General features: G+C 42.2%; 1 protein-coding gene across 7 annotated transcripts in view; it reads left to right on the top strand.

The window, feature by feature from the left end:
* inpp5b (inositol polyphosphate-5-phosphatase B) overlaps positions 1-23,500 on the top strand; it is a 35,264-nt gene that overhangs the window by 4,504 nt on the left and 7,260 nt on the right. For 3 of the 7 annotated variants that reach the window (XM_080005942.1, XM_080005943.1, XM_080005944.1), the window contains 9 exons: positions 4,423-4,590; positions 13,375-13,507; positions 13,849-14,001; positions 17,393-17,494; positions 17,694-17,808; positions 18,675-18,791; positions 19,863-20,050; positions 21,010-21,121; positions 21,805-21,914. In XM_080005942.1, coding sequence (XP_079862068.1) covers positions 4,423-4,590; positions 13,375-13,507; positions 13,849-14,001; positions 17,393-17,494; positions 17,694-17,808; positions 18,675-18,791; positions 19,863-20,050; positions 21,010-21,121; positions 21,805-21,914 — 1,198 coding nt within the window. Of the gene's footprint in view, positions 1-4,422; positions 4,591-6,059; positions 6,169-6,410; positions 6,638-10,683; positions 10,732-12,142; positions 12,284-13,374; positions 13,508-13,848; positions 14,002-17,392; positions 17,495-17,693; positions 17,809-18,674; positions 18,792-19,862; positions 20,051-21,009; positions 21,122-21,804; positions 21,915-23,500 lie in introns of those variants that run through there. The other 4 variants (XM_080005947.1, XM_080005945.1, XM_080005946.1 and 1 more) reach the window with 4 other exon arrangements.

The raw sequence follows: 23,500 nt of genomic DNA, 5'->3' as shown, positions 1-23,500 counted from the left end.
GAGGAGCAGCGGGCGACAAAGAGATGGAGGCGGAGATTCTTCATTCACACACACTGAGGACATAACTGCACTGGTGACGGGGTTACACTGCGAGGCTTTCAAAGACTTTCAAAGACTTTCAAAGACTTTCTGCTGACAGCATCATACGGTTACGATTTTTTCATGGGGATACACCAAAAGACTTTCAAAGACGAGGTGGTGTGATGTGGTGGAGCTGGTGTGATGTGGTCGAGGTGGTGTGGTCCTCCTCCTCTTCCTCTTCCTCTTCATGATAAAGTCTCTTTGGCACTAGAAGGAAAAGGGCCAATCAGGAGCCAGGTCACAGAAGAGGGAACGTTCAACTTCTTTTCTGTCACGTCATGTCCAAGGTGGAGGTCACTAAACGCATCCCCCTCCACCTCCACCTCTCTGCCTGGAGGTGGAGGTCACTAAACACATCCCCCTCCACCTCCACCTCTCTGCCTGGAGGTGGAGGTGTTGGTGTTTGTTCTCATTGTCAAGCTCCTTTCACAAAGAATGTTCTTTAAAACTTCTTTCCTACGACGGTGACACCGTGCACAGTGCGACCAGGCTTCACCAGCCAGGAACTACTAGTCATCTTTTTAACTACTAGTCATCTTTTTAACTACTAGTCATCTTTTTAACTACTAGTCATCTTTTTAACTACTAGTTATCTTTTTAACTACTAGTCATCTTTTTAACTACTAGTTATCTTTTTAACTACTAGTCATCTTTTTAACTACTAGTCATCTTTTTAACTACTAGTCATCTTTTTAACTACTAGTCATCTTTTTAACCACTAGTCATCTTTTTAACTACTAGTCATCTTTTTAACCACTAGTCATATTTTTAACTACTAGTTATCTTTTTAACTACTAGTCATCTTTTTAACTACTGGTCATCTTTTTAACTAGTGGTCATCTTTTTAACCACTAGTCATCTTTTTAACCACTAGTCATCTTTTTAACTACTAGTCATCTTTTTAACCACTAGTCATCTTTTTAACTACTGGTCATCTTTTTAACCACTAGTCATCTTTTTAACCACTGGTCATCTTTTTAACCACTAGTCATCTTTTTAACCACTAGTCATCTTTTTAACTACTAGTCATATTTTTAACCACTAGTCATCTTTTTAACTACTGGTCATCTTTTTAACCACTAGTCATCTTTTTAACCACTAGTCATATTTTTAACTACTAGTCATATTTTTAACTACTGGTCTTCTTTTTAACCACTGGTCATCTTTTTAACTACTAGTCATCTTTTTAACCACTAGTCATCTTTTTAACTACTAGTCATCTTTTTCACCACTAGTCATCTTTTTAACCACTGGTCATCTTTTTAACCACTAGTCATCTTTTTAACCACTACTCATCTTTTTAACTACTGGTCATCTTTTTAACCACTGGTCATCTTTTTAACCACTAGTCATCTTTTTAACCACAAGTCATCTTTTTAACTACTGGTCATCTTTTTAACTACTGGTCATCTTTTTAACCACTAGTCATCTTTTTAACTACTGGTCATCTTTTTAACCACTAGTCATCTTTTTAACTACTGGTCATCTTTTTAACTACTGGTCATCTTTTTAATAACTAGTCATCTTTTTAACCACTGGTCATCTTTTTAACCACTAGTCATCTTTTTAACCACTAGTCATCTTTTTAACTACTGGTCATCTTTTTAACCACTAGTCATCTTTTCAACTACTGGTCATCTTTTTAACCACTAGTCATCTTTTTAACTACTGGTCATCTTTTTAACCACTGGTCATCTTTTTAACCACTAGTCATATTTTTAACTACTGGTCATCTTTTTAACCACTATTCATCTTTTTAACCACTGGTCATCTTTTAAACCACTAGTCATCTTTTTAACTACTGGCCATCTTTTTAACTCCTGGTCATCTTTTTAACCACTAGTCATCTTTTCAACTACTGGTCATCTTTTTAACCACTAGTCATCTTTTTAACTACTGGTCATCTTTTTAACCACTATTCATCTTTTTAACCACTAGTCATCTTTTTAACCACTAGTCATATTTTTAACTACTGGTCATCTTTTTAACCACTATTCATCTTTTTAACCACTGGTCATCTTTTAAACCACTAGTCACCTTTTTAACTACTGGCCATCTTTTTAACCACTAGTCATCTTTTTAACTACTGGTCATCTTTTTAACCACTAGTCATCTTTTCAACTACTAGTCATCTTTTTAACCACTAGTCATCTTTTTAACTACTGGTCATCTTTTTAACTACTGGTCATCTTTTTAACTACTAGTCATCTTTTTAACTACTGGTCATCTTTTTAACCACTAGTCATCTTTTTAACTAGTGGTCATCTTTTTAACCACTAGTCATCTTTTTAACTACTGGTCATCTTTTTAACTACTGGTCATCTTTTTAACCACTAGTCATCTTTTTAACTACTGGTCATCTTTTTAACCACTAGTCATCTTTTTAACTACTGGTCATTTTTTTAACAACTAGTCATCTTTTTAACCCCTAGTCATCTTTTTAACCACTAGTCATCTTTTTAACCCCCGGTTATCTTTTTAACCCCTAGTCATCTTTTTAACCACTAGTCATCTTTTTAACCACTGGTCATCTTTTTAACCACTGGTCATCTTTTTAACTACTGGTCATCTTTTTAACCACTAGTCATCTTTTTAACCACTGGTCATCTTTTTAACCACTAGTCATCTTTTTAACCACTAGTCATCTTTTTAACCACTAGTCATCTTTTTAACCACTAGTCATCTTTTTAACTACTGGTCATCTTTTTAACCACTAGTCATCTTTTTAACTACTAGTCATCTTTTTAACCACTAGTCATCTTTTTAACCACTGGTCATCTTTTTAACCACTAGTCATCTTTTTAACCCGTAGTCATCTTTTTAACCACTAGTCATCTTTTTAACCCGTAGTCATCTTTTTAACCACTAGTCATCTTTTAACTACTGGTCATCTTTTTAACTACTGGTCATCTTTTTAACCACTAGTCATCTTTTTAACTACTGGTCATCTTTTTAACCACTAGTCATCTTTTAACTACTGGTCATCTTTTTAACTACTGGTCATCTTTTTAACCCCTAGTCATCTTTTTAACCACTAGTCATCTTTTTAACCCCCGGTTATCTTTTTAACCCCTAGTCATCTTTTTAACCACTAGTCATCTTTTTAACTACTGGTCATCTTTTTAACCACTAGTCATCTTTTTAACCACTGGTCATCTTTTTAACCACTAGTCATCTTTTTAACCACTAGTCATCTTTTTAACTACTGGTCATCTTTTTAACCACTAGTCATCTTTTTAACCACTGGTCATCTTTTTAACCACTAGTCATATTTTTAACCACTAGTCATCTTTTTAACTACTGGTCATCTTTTTAACCACTAGTCATCTTTTTAACTACTGGTCATCTTTTTAACCACTAGTCATCTTTTTAACCCGTAGTCATCTTTTTAACTACTGGTCATCTTTTTAACTACTAGTCATCTTTTTAACTACTGGTCATCTTTTTAACCACTAGTCATCTTTTTAACTACTGGTCATCTTTTTAACCACTAGTCATCTTTTTAACTACTAGTCATCTTTTTAACCACTAGTCATCTTTTTAACTACTGGTCATCTTTTTAACCACTAGTCATCTTTTTAACCACTAGTCATCTTTTAACTACTGGTCATCTTTTTAACTACTGGTCATCTTTTTAACCACTAGTCATCTTTTTAACTACTGGTCATCTTTTTAACCACTAGTCATCTTTTAACTACTGGTCATCTTTTTAACTACTGGTCATCTTTTTAACCCCTAGTCATCTTTTTAACCACTAGTCATCTTTTTAACCCCCGGTTATCTTTTTAACCCCTAGTCATCTTTTTAACCACTAGTCATCTTTTTAACTACTGGTCATCTTTTTAACCACTAGTCATCTTTTTAACCACTGGTCATCTTTTTAACCACTAGTCATCTTTTTAACCACTAGTCATCTTTTTAACTACTGGTCATCTTTTTAACCACTAGTCATCTTTTTAACCACTGGTCATCTTTTTAACCACTAGTCATATTTTTAACCACTAGTCATCTTTTTAACTACTGGTCATCTTTTTAACCACTAGTCATCTTTTTAACTACTGGTCATCTTTTTAACCACTAGTCATCTTTTTAACCCGTAGTCATCTTTTTAACTACTGGTCATCTTTTTAACCACTGGTCATCTTTTTAACTACTGGTCATCTTTTTAACCACTAGTCATCTTTTTAACTACTGGTCATCTTTTAACTCCTTTGAACAGCTGACAATCAATCAATCAATCAATCAATCAATCAATCAATCAGCTGATCACTAGAAATGTTCAGGCTCCAGTGTGACGTGTGCTTTGTTTGCTGCTTGTGCTTCTTGTGTTGACTCTTCCAGACGTCTGCAAGGCTCCCTCACGCGTCCCCAACTTCGAGTGGCTCAGCAGGTACCGCCCCCTCCCTGGGGGCCCGGCGGCAGCGGGGGCCAAACAGAACGTGGCGCCGCTCGGAGCCAAGCTCAACAGGCTCCACCCGCTCCCCCAGCTCCACCGGCAGCGGAAAGCAGGTGGGTGCCGCCCACGAGGGGAAGGAGCGCGTCGTCGGGGAGGCGGAAGAGGGCGCAGTGTTGTCGTAGGCTGATGGGTCGCCGTGGAAACAGCCGCAACACGTCGACACGTTGTGATGAGGTCTGGATAAGCAACGGCAACTTCCCCTCGCCGATGTCCCAACCTGTGGCGCCCACGCTTTACCGCCATTTAAACCTACATCTTGATTAAGAAATGAGCGTTTGGGGAAGTACGGCAATGACAGTGCGAAACCTTGTTGCCCTGGACGCCGGCGAGAGCTGGTGTCGGCTACACACCTTTCAGTACTATTTAGGGTTGTTAGTATTTTTAGAGCTCATTGAGCTTATTGTGCGTAATCGTATGACTGTATGTATATGTGTGTGACAAATAATCTCTTGAACTTGAAATGGAGGCAGAATTAAGACAAAGGTTGTCATGACAACATGGTCATTGTCACGGCAACATGGCCGTTGTCGCGACATCATGGTCGTTGCCGCGACATCATGGTCGTTGTCGCGACAACACGGTCGTTGGCACGACACCACGGTGGCTGTCATGTCAACATGTTTGTTGTCATGACGACATGGTTGTTGTGGACTCCCAGGATGGAGAACATGGAGGTGGTGTGCCTCACTTCTCCACTGTAGTTGTGTGTGAGTGTGTGTGCACGGCAAGCCGCCCCCAAGTGTCTTCACTGCTCAAACTAGTTGTAAATCTGTCTCAACTAGTTATGAATCTACCACCGGATAGAGAAATAAAACACATGGATGATTTCAACAATTCAAATGGATGATTTCAGGAACTTTCAACCGCTTCCCATTGCTTTCAATGCACAGTGTGAATTGAATTGATATTCAAGGTTTTTTCGTTGATATCAACAATTCCACTTTTTATATTGATATTTCAGGTTTCACATCAAAGATGCAATAGAATTATTGATATCAAGAAGTAAATTATTGATCAATAATTCCAATTGTTGATATCAACAATACAACTTTAGACGTCACAATTCTGCATTGAAAGCAAAGGGAAGCGCTTTGAAATTGTTGATATCAACGATGTGTTTTCTTTTTATATCAAATGGTTGTTTTTCAGTTTTGCCTCTAGTTTGATCAAGTAGCAGCTTCTGCTCCACTGCCTGCCCTGCTGCACGGACGAGCATCGGATGAGCATCGCTAGTTTCCATGTTTCCACTGAGTCACAAATACAAACTATCTGCATCCAACATCCCATAATAGCCCAGAGGAGAGAAATCTCTTTTTTGTTTGTTTTTTTAAATCAACATATCAGAGCAAAACTCTAGATTCTCAAACTAAACTCCTGCTTGTAGCTCATCGATTCACTGCCCTGGGGCCTCCATCGCTGCGGCTCTGTGCTTGATTGCTTTGGTCTCGGCTCCTCCTCCCGCATTATGCTGCGTTCGCGTCACACGGGAGAGTGGGTAAATATTAAACTCCACCTGAGGGAGGGCGCTCGATGCGGCGTTCAAGTTGGATACTACACGTGAATTTGGGCGTTTTTCCAGTTGATCTTCTGGATGATTGACAACTCTGCTCGTCGTGGCGTCACTGGTGCAGGTAAAATCTTCCTTCCCAACAGGAAAATACACCGCGGATGATGATGATGACGTATTGAATCGAGTGACGGGTTTCTGTGTGGGGTTAATTTAGTTTGGCAGCATTGAGTTCATGGAACCTGCACAGCCCTTGTCACGCGTCTCAAGCTGGTCGCCTCGGGGAAGCCTCGAGTTCCCACGTCTTGCTGTCGTCTTGAAGGCGTCATGGGCTCCGTTTGACTTGAACGCAGCACGGACGCTGTGACGTGTCGGGATCGATCGGAGAAGCGCAGCGATCAGCCGCCGATAATCAATCACCTCGAGGATCGATCGGTCAGATGTGACGTCACGCCTTGTTCACGGCGAGCAAACCTGTGTGGAGGGGCTAGCATTAGCTCCGTGAAGCTAATCCTCCGATGTCTTCCGAAGGGAGTGAGAACCAGTGATTTACTGCTTTAATACTGGAGTACTCCATGTGCTACTATCACTAAGTACTACTACTACTACTATCATAATGTACTGCTACTACTGTCATTAAGTACTGCTACTGTCATTATGTACTACTACTATCATTAAGTACTGCTGCTACTACTACTACTGTCATTAAGTACTACTACTGTCATTAAGTACTGCTACTGCTATCATTAAGTAGTGCTACTACTATCACTAAGTACTACTACTACTACTATCATAATGTACTGCTACTACTGTCATTAAGTACTGCTACTGTCATTATGTACTACTACTATCATTAAGTACTGCTACTACTACTACTGTCATTAAGTACTACTACTGTCATTAAGTACTGCTACTGCTATCATTAAGTAGTGCTACTACTATCACTAAGTACTACTACTACTACTACCATAATGTACTGCTACTACTGTCATTAAGTACTGCTACTGTCATTATGTACTACTACTATCATTAAGTACTGCTACTACTACTACTGTCATTAAGTACTACTACTGTCATTAAGTACTGCTACTGCTATCATTAAGTAGTGCTACTACTATCACTAAGTACTACTACTACTACTACTACTATCATAATGTACTGCTACTACTGTCATTAAGTACTGCTACTGTCATTATGTACTACTACTATCATTAAGTACTGCTACTACTACTACTGTCATTAAGTACTACTACTGTCATTAAGTACTGCTACTGCTATCATTAAGTAGTGCTACTACTATCACTAAGTACTACTACTACTACTATCATAATGTACTGCTACTACTGTCATTAAGTACTGCTACTGTCATTATGTACTACTACTATCATTAAGTACTGCTACTACTACTACTGTCATTAAGTACTACTACTGTCATTAAGTACTGCTACTGCTATCATTAAGTAGTGCTACTACTATCACTAAGTACTACTACTACTACTACCATAATGTACTGCTACTACTGTCATTAAGTACTGCTACTGTCATTATGTACTACTACTATCATTAAGTACTGCTACTGTCATTATGTACTACTACTATCATTAAGTACTGCTACTACTATCATTAAGTACTACTACTACTACTGTCATTAAGTACTACTACTGTCATTAAGTACTGCTACTGCTATCATAAAGTACTGCTACTACTATCATTAAGTACTACTACTACTACTACTACTACTACTGTCATTAAGTACTACTACTATCATTAATTAATACTACTACTGTCATTAAGTACTACCACTACTATCATTAAGTACTACCACTACTGTCATTAAGTACTACTACTGTCATTAAGTACTGCTACTGCTATCATTAAGTAGTGCTACTACTATCACTAAGTACTACTACTACTACTATCATAATGTACTGCTACTACTGTCATTAAGTACTGCTACTGTCATTATGTACTACTACTATCATTAAGTACTGCTACTACTACTACTGTCATTAAGTACTACTACTGTCATTAAGTACTGCTACTGCTATCATTAAGTAGTGCTACTACTATCACTAAGTACTACTACTACTACTACCATAATGTACTGCTACTACTGTCATTAAGTACTGCTACTGTCATTATGTACTACTACTATCATTAAGTACTGCTACTGTCATTATGTACTACTACTATCATTAAGTACTGCTACTACTATCATTAAGTACTACTACTACTACTGTCATTAAGTACTACTACTGTCATTAAGTACTGCTACTGCTATCATAAAGTACTGCTACTACTATCATTAAGTACTACTACTACTACTACTACTACTACTACTGTCATTAAGTACTACTACTATCATTAATTAATACTACTACTGTCATTAAGTACTACCACTACTATCATTAAGTACTACCACTACTGTCATTAAGTACCGCTACTACTATCATTAAGTACTTCTACCACTATCATTAAGTACTACTACTACTACTACTTGCATTAAATACTACTACTACTATCATTAATTACTACTACTACTGTCATTAAGTACTGCCACTATCATTAAGTACTACCACTACTGTCATTAAGTACTGCTACTACTGTCATTAAGTACTGCTACTGCTATCATTAAGTACTACCACTACTGTCATTAAGTACTACGACTACTGTCATTAAGTACTGCTACTACTGTCATTAAGTACTACTACTACTATCATTAAGTACTGCTACTACTATCATTAAGTACTACTACTGTCATTAAGTACTGCTATCATTAAGTACGGCTACTACTATCATTAAGTACTACTACTACTACTACTGTCATTAAGTACTACTACTATCATTAATTAATACTACTACTGTCATTAAGTACTGACACTATCATTACGTACTACCACTACTGTCATTAAGTACCGCTACTACTATCATTAAGTACTTCTACCACTATCATTAAGTACTACTACTACTGTCATTAAATACTACTACTACTATCATTAATTACTACTACTACTGTCATTAAGTACTGCCACTATCATTAAGTACTACCACTACTGTCATTAAGTACCGCTACTACTATCATTAAGTACTTCTACCACTATCATTAAGTACTACGACTCCTGTCATTAAGTACTGCTTCTACTGTCATTAAGTACTACTACTACTATCATTAAGTACTACTACTATCATTAGGTACTACTACTACTACTGTCATTAAGTACTACTACTATCATTAAGTACTGCTACTACTGTCATTAAGTATTACTATTACTATTATTAAGTACTGCTACTACTACTACTACTATCATTACGTACTACTATCATTACATACTACATATTACTACACTACTACCACTACCATACTAGTACCATACTACTACTACACAAGTACATGCTGCTACTACTACATACTACAACCACATAACTACATGCTATCCCACCCAACTATTTCAACCATACTACTAAAACCATACTACCACTACCATACTACTACAACCATACAACTACAACCATACTACGACTACCATACTACGACTGCCATACTACGACTACCATACTACGACTGCCATACTATGACTCCCATACTACTACTACCATGCTAGGACTACCATACTACTACCACTACAATATAGTATATAGTACTAGTATGGTTGTAGTAGTATGGTGGTAGTAGTATATAGTATGTACTGCTGCTACTACTATCATACTACTACTATATAGTATATCGTAGTAGAATGGTTGTAGTATTATGGTGGTAGTAGTAGTAGAAGTAATACTACTACAACCATACTACTACTACCATACTACTACTACTACTACCATACGATGACTACCATGCTATATCAACCATATGACGACTACGATACTACTACTACCATACTGTGACTACCAAAATACTACTACTACTACTACTACCACTAGCATAATACTACTACTACTACTACCATACTAGGACTAGCCTCTGCCCTTCAGGATCAAGCTTCTGTTTGCGTGTCCAGTTTTGTTCCTGCAGATGATGCTCATGCAGATCCTGATTACAATTTACAATAAAATAGGACAAGAGTAAATATTTGAGGTACATACTACGGTGTGTACCTCATGTATCATTGATGAGCGGTTTTATATATCCAGTCCCTGATCAAACAAAAAGTCATCAAGTAACATGACCAAGTAGCTGGAAAATATACTTCATCAAAGTAATCAAGGTGTAAACATGACAAAGAAGACTTTCTAAACTAGTCCAAACCTCTGGACGGAGGCAGTGCTCTCTCCTTCCGTGGATTCGACACCGTCTGGTAATTCTTGTGACGCCTGCACCCGCCGCCCGCTCGGCAGGACCTCCCTCCGGGAGGCGTCCTTCTTGAATGACTTGAAACGCAGGCGGCGCCGCCATGACGTCATTTATGGCGTGCGCACTAAAGGGCGCCGCGGCGACCATGAAGCGGCCTTCGCACCCAGCTGAGCTGCGTTATCACACGCACAGCTCCCAGCACATCAACCAGGAAGAGGCTTCACCTGCTCTTTTATTGCCATGGATTTCCTTTTTGAAGCCTTCACTTCCTCTGAGCTCCTTCCTCTCCAACGTTATTCAACATGATGCCGCCGCCGCCGCCGCCGCCCTCCTCAGCCATTTTTTGGAGATAAACAGAAATTTCCACACCTTGAGTCCAACTCTTTCATCACACAGGTGTGTAGCTCCACCTGCTTCGTTGCCACCAGCAGCACACGGAGCAGACTCAGCAGCTGACATCAGCAGTCCTGCTGCATTTTAAGATCACGCCGAGCAAGACGCCCGTGTGTGTGTGTGTGTGTGTGTGCGCGTGTGCGTGTGCGTGTGTGTGTGTGTGTGTGTGTGTGTGTGTGTGTGTGTGTGTGTGTGTGTGCGTGTGTGTGCTCGTGATTGGATCTAAAAGCCAGTTTGTACTTTCTGCGTCTGTAGCGCGTGAACTAACTTGCGTCACCTTTCCATGTATGCAGGTGTCTGTGCACTGCCCCGATTTTTGTGCTGGTGGTGTTCTTTGTTCTTTGTTCTTTGTTCTTTGTTCTTTGGCAGGTTTGTAACGCATTATACAAACAACAGAACTGAATAAAAAAAATAATAAACGTTTGCCGGAGAATACGTTGACAATCGTCACTTAAACATAAACCTTCGGATGTTGCTAAGCAACCAACTTTGTTTGCTGGTCAGAATTGTTCTGACAGGTAGAGAGGTAACTCGGACACCGATAGTTCCCAGCAGGTATTCCCCAATTCCGAGCTAAATGTGTTCTATTGGCACTGTTTGGCAAAACTTGGGTTTGTGTTTTTTTTGTGTTTCGTTTAGATTTTGAGTGCAGCATGTGTGGAATGCGTCCAGTCCTGCACAGAACTGCGTCTTTACAGTTATTTACAGAACTTTAAGGCTTGAGACTCCTCCTGTGTGAGATCGCCACCAGGTCGTTTTCGTCGCTTCCAGGGTAGGAAGACGTTTTCGGGACCGGCTGATCCCAGTGGGAGGAGGAGGCGGTGCCGCCTGGGTTGACCGCTCCTTCCTTGTCGAGGTCCGTTCCGCTGTGATCATAGCGGCCAATCTAAAGGAATCAGCCGTGGGATTGATTTCCAGACCGACGAGGACGCCCATCGAGGTCTACGGCCATGTTTAGAATCACAAAAAGGCTTTTTCCATACAAGTCATACCATCTGGGTTCATTTCTGATCTCTATCCTTTTGACAGGAAAATGATTTGAGAAAGAGGAACTGAACCAGAAACGCTTTGAGCCGAAAGGTGGAGCCATCTTAACAAATTGGTCAAACTTTTTGGCCGAAAAGATGTTTTCAGAACTGGAGAAGAACAAAAGGAGGCGGTGATTTGGGTTCTTTCTGTATTTTCGTGAAGCCCCCGATGTGAACTTTTGTGTTTTGTCGTTTTCTGGCTCTGAGAGCTCCCTGCTGGTGATTGGTCCAGATGCTGTTGGGTCGGGGGAGGGACTTCAACCTCCTTTTCCTTTTTTCTTGTTTCCATCGTTAAATCCACCACAGCTGCAGCCGACTCCTCTCGCCGTCACGTTTGTGCTTTTCACCGCCGCCGTGTTTGTTTCGCTGTTTTCTTCTGTTTCCAGCAACTCGCTCTGGAAGTAGGTTCCAGAGAATCGCCCTGCGTCCCCTAGTGGTAGCGGTAGGAACGACATGTGGTGTTCTGGGACATGGTGGTTCTTACGTCGTATGCCTCCACCTTCACCCCCAGACGTCCAAACATTCAGGTTGGAATGCCTCCTCGCAGTAAAATAAGGCAAATCTAACGTGTACTTGTTGTGCGTGCCGAGCCTATGAAGTACTTTGAGTTGAGTGGAAAGTTGACTGGGCTGGAGGACTTGACTAGGAGCAGGGTATCAGCACTTCTTCCATCACTGTTTACTCAAAGTGGAGAGGGGATTTGGGGCATTTAACCCGAAAGAAGCTTGTAACAAAACGGAGACTGTTGGCGTTGATGTGTTTTTTTATTTTTACATCTGGCGAACAAATATCTGAGGGTCTTCTGAAATACATTTTATCCATTTGCACAGGATGCAACTTGCATTTCAACTGGTGCAGCATAGATCTGATCGCAGCATACTCTACAAAAACAAATGTGTGTCTGTGACGCCGCAGACGGAGAGAAGACCCAGAACAGATCAACATTCTCCTCCTGGGGAAGATCAACCCGGGAGGTTTTGTTTAATGTGCTGGTGAAGCCAAATGGGTTTTGGGTTCAGTAAAACATGGCGTCCCTGGAGGACACAGGCTTCATGTTGTCTGGCACTGGACACCGGCTCATTAAGTCAAACTATTTAACATGCAGTACCTGCAACACGCTGGTCTGAAGTAAGTGTGTGTGTGTGTGTGTGTGTGTGTGTGTGTGTGTGTGTGTGTGTGTGTGTGTGTGTGTGTGTGTGTGTGTGTGTGTGTGTGAACCAGGAGCACCGTCTTTTTTGTTTTCTCATGTCTCCGCTATAATCATTCTCGGGGTGACTCTTTGGGAAAGCTCGTCCATGATAGAAGTTGTTGTTGTTAGAAATGCGTCCTCCGTGCTGGATTAATAGATCTTTTCACTGCGTTGTTTTATTACGACCAGATACGATACGACAGATTCCAAAAACAGGATGGAGCAGATTCAAAGGAATCTCTTTTGTTCTGTTTTCATTTCCGTCCCTGGTCTGATCAGGCTGCTGTTCAGCTGAGTTCTAATCACAGTTCAAACTCTCTCTCTCTCTCTCTCTCTCTCTCTCTCTCTCTCTCTCTCTCTCTCTCTCTCTCTCTCTCTCTCTCTCTCTCTCTCTCTCTCTCTCTTCCTGTCTCTGTTCCTCCAAAACAGGAAAGGCGTCTGTGCTCGAGAAGAACGGAGCGGTGGTGGGGGAGCGAGGGCCTCCCGGTGAGGCCCAGAGGTCCGGGGGCCCATCCAGGCCAGAGATGTACGACTCCTCCAGGACGGAACCCAGCGCATCCAGGCACGATTTACACACGACACGACACGATTTACTGACGACACGTCGCCAGCTGCAGTATCAAGCGTTGCAGCGAGCGGCGCTATAGTAGGAATACAAACAACGCTCTTCATGTCACCATGGAGCTGCTCTTAACGAGTCTCTGGCGGGTGGCGCGAGGCAGTCGTTCAAACCACTCATTTAAAAAAAAATCTCCGTCTCTCTCCACCCCTCATCACATCCCTCCATCGCCCCCCGGTGGAGTGGGGCGTGTCTCCTCTCTGGGGGCGTGGGGCGTGGAGGACCAGACCGGGGCCTCTCGTCTTTGGGCTCCAACCGCGTTTGTTTTTCTTTGTTGGGTGTAGTTTTTCCAGCCCGGGCCGGGTGGGTGCGTCCAGCCACACCCCGTCCAACAAGGCCCAGATGCTCGCCATGCCGCAGTTCCGCCTGCGGGACAACCTGATCCGGTGCGAGCTGCTGAAGAACGAGGAGCAGTACACCTACCTGAAGGACTACAGGTGCGCAGCGCTACTCTTTGCAGGAAACACACTCCCTGTTGTTTTTGTTTCTGCTGAACGTTGCACTGGTTCCCTTTATTCTGGTTCCTAATCTCTACTTCATGGAAGCAGATCTACACCCAAATGAAATGCAAATCAAACCAGGGAATTTAGTGAAAACAAATGCATGGTAGTATAGACCCAGCGCAGCAAAAGCCGCCGTCTCACGCATTTCTAAAATGGCCAAGAGCTGCCAAATGGGGTGAAAAAAACTTTTTTGAAGGAAAATTAGATTTTTCCAGATTCGTGTTCCTCTGTGGGTTTTTTTTTTATCTCAACATATTTTAAAAAACCGAGTTTGATTTATATACAGTGGAAAAATGTTGAACTGTGGAGTTAAATATTCCTGTTAGATGACATGAGGAAACACAGTTCAGTTACCGAGACGGTGAACAGCGCTGAACAACACCGATCGATGGTTTCCTTTAAAGCGAGCGTCCAGGTGAAGATCATTCCTCCATATTCCATGTGATGTGAAGTCACAATGTCAAACTGGTTTGATAGAGGTCAACCTTTAAATATTACATATTTTACACACATGGAGACATTGTTGTGGAGGGGGCGTGTCTTGTCCATAAACAAGACGAGGATCTGTTTCACTTGTCTGTGAAAACTTTCATTTCCCTGTGTTGTTATGGATGAGGAGAAGCGGGTGGAGGAATCTTAATCGTATTGCGGACCTTAATCTGACCAGTGCGATGGATCCAAGTCAGTGTTCGCAGCGTGTACTGGACTTCATTTTCCGCCATGATAGTCAGTTCTCCCACAGCGACGCTGAACGTGTTTAATAGAGGTTGAGAATGACATGATTACATCAACGGTCAGTATGTCCTTCAGGTCAGATGTCAAGGTCAATTAAACACAAATCAAACCAGGGACGCAAAGTTCTTTGCATTTCTGGATCAGGTTGATTGGAGCTGATTGCATCTCGCGCTATTTGTGCCAAAATGAAACGCAGTGACCTGTCCAATCACAGCTTGGTGGCGGGCTTTGCTTTGCATTCAGTTTAGCCAGCTTCAAGGCGCCCCCTACTGGAGCAGAGGGAAACGCAAAAAGGCCTGTTGATCCCAGCTTCTGATTCGGCACGAAAAATTCATGTCACAATGAAAACATATAAAAATAAATATAAAACAGCAAGCAAAGTGTGTGGTATTTTAATACATTTTAAAATGTAATTATGATGACATGGTAAATGTGCGTTAAACATAAATAAATATATGTGACCCACCGCAGACTTTAGGATCATTTAGCGGCTTTCAAATTATTTATTTTTTTCACATCATTTGAAAGTGGAGATTCAGAGCTTGCCACAAGGTGTCACTTGTGCAAATCAAGCAAAAGTTTTCAAAGCTATGACTTGTTCATGACAAGGCTGTGGCAAACTGTGTTTCTGACATAATCACCTTCAAAGTTTCCCTGAGACCTGGCTTCATTCAGCTCCCACAATGCAAATGGATGGAGGACCAACACAGCCACAAGGCTACTTGACAAACTGCTGAATGGGCCAATCACTGCTTTGTTCTGTGTTTTGAGGGAACGTTGAACGTATTCTTGTTTGGGAAAAAAAGCTTTTATTTAACTAAGAATATACATGTTTTATAAAAGTGGAATTATCAGTTTCTTCCGCACGTATCGTCGGCCTCCCCCCGGTGGTTCATGAAAATATTCTGTTTCATCGCCACACTAAGTTTGAAAGGCGCTGTTTGAAATGTTCTCCAAGTCCGGAGTAATGTCACGTTCAGCGTCGCTGTGGGAGAACTGACTATCATGGCGGAAAATGAAGTCCAGTATGCGCTGCTTACACTGACTTGGATCCATCGCACTGGTCAGATTAAGGTCCCAAATATGATTCAGATCTTACCACGGTGCTATAAGGGATGAAAGGTCTTAAAGGTGTAAACGTATCAAATGAAACCCTGTGGTACCTGCCCCCCTGTTGCATTCTACAGGTGGTTGAGTGTACTGGATTTAAAAAGGGGATTTATTGTGCAAAACTCACCTTTTCACTGCTTGTGCACTTACATTTGAGTCTCTGACGGAACAACAACACACAAACTGAAAGACAACTTGGTCATTTTTTTACAGCTGTCTGTTTTCACAAAACATCTCCTAAAAGAGCCGTTCAGACAGCCCGGATACACGTCACACGATTTTAGTGTATCGGGAGGGAGGCTCCTCCCACCGAAACAGCCGTTTTGGAACAAGAAGGTCACAGAGGCGTGTTCTAATGGCTCCAACGCATAACCTGAGTGGTATTTATAGCAAAAAGCTTTAAAAACATGTTTTGGGGACCTCAGAGACCTGTGAGAACTTGGTGAAAAGGAGCACGATAGATCCGCTTTAAACGTTGCCGTGATGAACTGTACTCTGCTGTTCCACTTACCGATCCAAAATAGTTTCTAGGACCGTGCTGGTGAGACGATGTGGGCAGAGAGACAGTGAGCGCCACCATCACCTTGAACCAAAATCCCAGATCATATCTTGTCTCGTGACGATATCGATATTGTAACGGCATATTGCACAGCCCTGACGTAGACCTTGTGAGGTTTAGATACGTATTTATTTATATACATTTAAAGCAAAAGAAACTTTGCATCATTTTAATGATCTCGGAGAAAGAAAGCCAACATGACTTAGTTTTGACCACGCTGCCCCCTGCTTGTGTCTTTTATACCTGCACATCGTTTACGCTCAATACAAACCATTATTTCACCACCGGTTTTAAAGCAAATATAGATATATATATATATATATTTGATCTCCCTGTTTAGTCATGCAGCGTCAGAAGGACCGTGGCAAACAGGAAATGGAGAAGATGTTGTTGCCCTTAAAAGTTTATTTTAATGATGCCACGCAGGCTCAAATAAAGAGCCAGAATTCTGCCTCACGGTAAAACAACAGTAGTTCAGTCTGTTTTGAATCCACATTCCAGTCTTTCAGTGCTATCATAGCAGGGAAATTAAAATGTCAATACTGTGATCCTAAAAATCTATGGGGTGGTTCTGTGGACACGGATGAGTCCTAATCTAAATCACACTGTTTATCTGGGCAGTCCTGGTTTAAAATCGTCTCAGACTTGTTCTTGTCTTGGTTTAAAAAAAAGATCTGATCAGAAGGAAGAGGAGAGCTCGTCCTTTCTCCCTCGTCAGGAACTAATTAATCTGAAATGAAGCGACGTCTCAGAAAATAATGATCGTCTGCAAAAACCACCTCTATACGTCTTAAGATTTAGTGTGATATGAAAGTATGAGCCCAGAAGAGGATTTGTGGAGGTGTGTGTATTATGACTGTAACATTCCTGATGACGTGTGGTTTAACTGAAGGTTCTTTCACTTTGCTTTGCCTCGTCCAGTTTCTTCCTTGGAACCTACAATGTGAACGGCCAAACGCCGAAGGAAAACCTGGCTCCCTGGCTGAGCTGCACCAGCAGCCCCCCTGACATGTACTGTGTGGGGTAAGCGCACACGCACACACACACACACACTCTTGCACACACACACACACAGTTGTTTTCTCTGTGTCTGACAGGTAGGAAGTGATGATGCCCCACAGGAAGTGATGTTTATGTTACAAATATCAGGAGGAGAATTAATCTCTGTTGCGATTGCAGGTGAATTTAGAGCCATGTTCCTCCTCTTCCTCCTCCTCCTCAGCTTCCAGGAGCTGGACCTCAGCAAGGAGGCCTTCTTCTTCAACGACACGCCCAAGGAGCCCGAGTGGCTGCGGGCGGTGTCCGACGGCCTCCACCCAGACGCCAAGTATGCCTTGGTAAGGAACCCCCTCCACCCCTCTGCTTCACAGGTGGTGCAGGACGAATGACATGTCTGGAAAGTTGCCAAAAATAATGAACATTCTGTTTTAAGCACATGTTCCTCTTGTTAATGAAACAGTGCTGTGCTATCAGGTATGAATGCTGAACATGCTCTTATTCCGCCATTAAAACACAAAGGAGCCTCCTCCATACGGATACAGGACAGGACAACCTTCCATAACTAATAAATGCTTAAAAAAAGTGGAAGCTCCCTGAAGTGGAGGGTGGTGCTGTTAAAATGTCAGTCTGGACGGACGTGAGCGTGTGCTCTTTGTCCCTTCCTCTCATTTCATGATTTGGTTCGGTTCCCGTCAAAGTGCTTCCTCATCTCCCGCCTGCATCTGGGACTCCTGTTCGCTCTCCTCAAGAGACGGACCCGGAAAACATCAACGACGCCGACGCCAACGTCCCTCTTTTATTTGCGCGAGGGGAAACGTTGTCGTCGGCGGCGAAGGCTGAACACGCCGCGTAGGAGAGCTGATCAGGGCGGTGTCAAAACGTCCGTTCTGAAGCCGCCGCTCGCTCCTTCACACTGCCTCTGGACACTGCAACTAGAGACACTCTGTTCCTAAAACCAGCCACAGCGAGGAGCTGGAGCTCAGCTCTCCAAACCAAAGTCAACACCCATTGGGGGGGGGGGAAAGCTGTGGGAAAGGAGCCTTCAAACAGAGGGTTTCCTGATGAAGAGCAGCGGCTCAGAATGCTCTTCACCAACAGCTCCAGTGTTTGTCTGGAGGCTTCCTGTCGGCCACGGCCTCTTGTCAGTGTTTCACGTTTGATTTTTTCCCTCTCTGAAATGACGCGTTGAGCTCTGGTGCTGCAGGTGAAGCTGGTGCGGCTGGTGGGCATCATGCTGATCTTCTACGTCAGGAGGGAGCTGGCAGAGTTCGTCTCGGAGGTGGAGGCTGAGACGGTGGGCACCGGCATCATGGGCCGAATGGTGAGGACGGCGTCTCGGGGCGGCTCCTTCTAACCTCACGCGGGGCCGGCGCGGGGTGGTGTGTTTCCACCAGACGTGTCCAAAACAGAAGATGAATGTGAAGCATCTAGAAGCCAGTTAAGAGACATCTGTGTCTCTGTATATATCTATCTATATCTATTGATCTATATATATGTCTATATCTATATCTATTGATCTATATATCTATTTATCTATATCTCTATGGCTGCTTTTCCACCGCATGGTACGGCTCAACTCTACTCTCCTTTTTTGGTGTTCCACCAGGTAAAAGTAGTGGGTAGCACCTGGTAGTTTTCTTTTTATTTGTTTTGGTGTCACCTGTGCGGAGGCTCCAGTCGCTCTGGGGCCAAACCAAACGACGGCGTGGAGAAGAGAGAACGCTCACTAGAGTCGCAGTCGTCACCGCGTGGTGGTGGCGCGAGGCGCGACGTCCTGCACCAACGTTTGTTTTCGGTCTCGCTGCCTTCAGCCTCCCCCCAAACCAGGGGTATCTCCTGTGACGCCACCACCATCGGCAACACCGCCCCCTCCACCCGTGCCCCGCCTGGGAGACCACGTCACGGCAGGTTCAGCTACGTCCAGGGTTCTATCTGCAGTGGGAAACTAAGTACCTGGTACAGAAAGCCAGGAGAGTGGAGTTGAGCCGCCACGGTACCATGTCATGGAAACAGACCATCATTTTTATCCATCGCTATATCTCTAATTTTCTGTCTCTGTCTTTATGGAACAATTTCTCTATATCTCAAATTTGATAAACTGTATATATAAACAGTGACATCTCTTTTTCATTTCTATCACTATATATATATATATATATATATACATATATATATACTGTACCTACTGTATGTGTATTTATCTCTATATCTATTTATTTCTCTGTCTTTCTCTTTTTATATTTAGTATGTCCATCTCTGTATCGCTCTTCCTCTCTCATTTTCCATCTGTATTATCTTTTTATGTCTGTCTCCATCAATGTATTTCTAACCATGTGTTTCTTCATCCTTATGTCTGAATCTTAGTCTTCCCTCCCTCCCTCCCTCCCTCCAGGGAAACAAAGGAGCGGTGGCCATCCGTTTCCGGTTCCACAACTCGGACATCTGCGTGGTCAACTGCCATCTGGCCGCGCACATCGAGGAGTTTGAGCGCAGGAACCAGGACTTCAAGGACATCTGCAGCCGCCTGCAGTTCCGCCCGCAGGACCCCAGCCAGCCGCTGCTCAGCATCACCAAGCACAGGTACCACCACACCACAAGGATTTGGGGCGTTTCGGGCGTCATGACAGTAGAATCCAAGACTGTTGAAATAAGAAAATAATTTTCTGTGAACCCTCGTGGTCTCAACTGATGACCCCAAATCTGAAAATGAGTATAATATTTACCCTTTTTAATTTTACTTTTTACCCCTTTTTGCTTTTATTAGCTTATTCTTACCCTGTTTTTAATTTGTCATTATTGAAATTATTTTATTATTGTACTTTGTAAATGCATTTTGCTTTTATCCTGACTATCTGATTGCCTTCATTTATTTAAAAGCACTTTACATGTCGTGTATGAAAGGTGCGATATAAATAAAGGTTGTTATTATTATTGTTTATTTCACACAAGCTGCAGCCATCAGCTGCAGTTCAACAAATGGCCACTAGAGGCTGCCGAGCACTCTTTGTTTTGAACAAAAATAGAATTCCATGTCTTTATTACCCCTGGTTTTCGAAGGGTTAGGGTTAAAGGTCAGAGTTAGTTTATTAGTAGTAGTGTCCTGCTCAACCAGACTGGCCCATATGGATGAATCCAACATCAATCTCAAATCTTTATCATGATAATCAAGCAATGGAAACGGTGCTACTGCTCAGCGTTCTGCTGGTGGTAGGGAGTAGAGATCACGATGTGGGCTTATGATATTAAAATGCCATGTTCATAAAAGGGTTCCTGTTTGAAAGACATGTTTTCTCCTGCCGCAAATGGAGACTCTGACCAGTATCTGATGTTACTCTGGGTGGAGTATCCCTTTAACGGCTCTAACGTAAACATCCAAGTGTTTGGGTGTTTTAGAAGAACTGTTTGCAGAGGTCTCCACGTCGAGGCCACGATGCATCGAAGATCCCCAAAAAATTATGTGAATCCTTAGAACTAATGTTTAGGGACACAGCGTTCCCTCTCCTCACTTGTCACCTGAACATTGTGTTTGTCTCCTGCAGCGTGGTTCTGTGGCTCGGAGACCTGAACTACCGCATCAGCGACCTGTCGCTGGAGCACGTCAAGGAGCTCATCACCAAGAAGGAGTTTGGAACTCTGCACAACTACGACCAGGTACTTTCATGGTACTTTCATGGTACTTTCATAACCAGATACTTTAATGGTGCTTTAATGACTAGATATATTAATGACCAGGTACTTCAATGGTGCTTTAATGGTACTTTATGGACCAGGTACTTTAATGACCAGGTACTTGAATGGTCAGGTTCATTAGTGATCAGGTACATTAATAACCAGGTACTTTAATGGTACTTTTATGATCAGGTACTTTAATGGTACTTTCATGATCAGGCACTTTAATGATCAGGTACTTTAATGGTACTTTAATGACCAGGTACTTTAATGATCAGGTACTTTAATGACCAGGTACTTTAATGATCAGGTACTTTAATGACCAGGTACTTTAATGATCATGTACTTCAAGTTCAAGAGATTATATGTCACATACATATACACACAGTATATATGGATATATGTATGACCGTATGTACATGTATGTGACAAATAACCTGTTGAACTTGACTTTAATGATCAGGTACTTTAATGGTACTTTAATGACCAGTTACTCAATCTGGTTATTTAATGTGTAAATATAGACTAAACCCCTTCAGATGGCATACCAGAAGATATTGAGGTGATTCATCCAGGCTACATGACTGTGTATCAAGATGAAAGTCTTATCTGTCTATTCAACAGCAGCAGGTCCCCCTGAAACATCTGCTCTGTTTGTTCTGCAGCTCAAGCGTCAGATCGATGAGGAAGCTGTGTTTGTGGGCTTTGTGGAGGGAGACATTGAGTTCCAGCCCACCTACAAATACGACACAGGCTCCGACACCTGGGACACGAGGTAACACATGGCAGATTTTTTATGGTTATTATTATTATTATTATTATAATAATAATAATTAATAATAAAAGCCTTTTGTACACACCTTTCATGCAGCCCAAAGTGATTTTGATTAATAGAAGGCCATCAAATATAAATAATAAAATGCTAACAACAAGCAAAATGCATTGTGAGCCACCTTTTGTGCGACCAAATGTGACCCATTCTCGGTACATTTGGTACCTTTAGACTTTTTTCCAGATCATTTGAAAGGGAAGAATCAGAGCTTCAAAAAAACAGATTTTTAAAGCTATGACTGGTTAATGACAAGGGTGTGTATTGTGAGATAATCTCCCTCAAAGTTTTCCCCGTACTTGGTTCATTCAGCCAGCTCCCAGAATGCAATAGGTTGGACCAACAAAGCCACAAGGCTACTTGACAACCTGCGGAATGGGGACATTACATTACATTACATTACATTGCATTTATCAGACGCTTTTATCCAAAGCCACTTACAATTATTCAAACACCGACGGACGCAGCCATCAGGAGCAATGAGGGGTTAAGTGTCTTGCTCAAGGACACTACAGCATGCTAGCAGGAGGAGCCTGGGATCCAACCAGCAACCTTTAGATTACTAGACCACCAGCTCTACCTCCTGAGTTACCATCCCCATGCGGACGTGTTGTCCGCCCCCTGCAGTCACACTTTGTTCACTCAATTTCTGACAAAATATTGTAATTTATTTAATATTCTGGCATATTACGCATGTGTTCTTTTGCCAGTGAACACAGGACCAAGTGGGAAAGTGAGTGACGTTACATAATATGTCTTGTTAATAAGTGGATAATAAATAGTTATTGTGAGGAAAAAACTGTTCTCTGACAATAATAAAAAAACAAAATCTCTGGCTCTGCAGTAGCAGATTAACGCTGTCATATCCCCCCCAAAAAAACAGTAATAGGAATTAAAGGTGTTTTGTGCATTTGCTTTCAAGTTACTTTCCAAGTGTGGCCGCATTGTTTCAGCAAAATAAATCCTGAACTCTGAGCTGGAAAGAAGTTGGCCTCGGATTTCATCTGGAAATTGGTGTAAAAAGACCCCGAAGCTCCACGACGGAGCGTCTGGTTCCAGTGACTTCACGGCTCTGCTCTTGCTTCAGGCCAGATAGGCGGCCGCCTAGGGCCCCATCCCTAGGGAGGGGCAGGGTGCTGGCAGTGAGCACCCTGGGGTGCATTTCACGCACCTGTCTCCCTCTCCGACGATGCACAGAAAATACTCTTGGGCCGTCTACGGGTTCCTCTGTGCCCCGCCCCACACCGTTTTTACTTGTTTCATTTGGATGACTGAGGCACACGGGGAGTCGTGTTCCATTCACACACATCAAAATATATTTATCAATCCCCTTGTTTATAATTCCCCATTGCGATGTCATCCCTGTGTATTTAATGAGATTATATCTGTTGTGTCCTGTTATTGTAATAAACACTGACTGACAGAACAACAGACACAAAACGGTGGTTGACTTAAAGAATGTAATTTGTGATGATTGGACTGGTGGACTTTCAAGGGGCAGCGCGAGGTGCCGAGGTCGCCGGCGGTAACCT

Source organism: Zeus faber, assembly GCF_960531495.2.
Source record: "Zeus faber genome assembly, chromosome: 8".
NCBI lineage: Eukaryota > Metazoa > Chordata > Actinopteri > Zeiformes > Zeidae > Zeus > Zeus faber.
The sequence above is the reverse complement of the archived record's forward strand: the minus strand, read 5'-3'. Positions and strand labels throughout refer to the sequence as shown.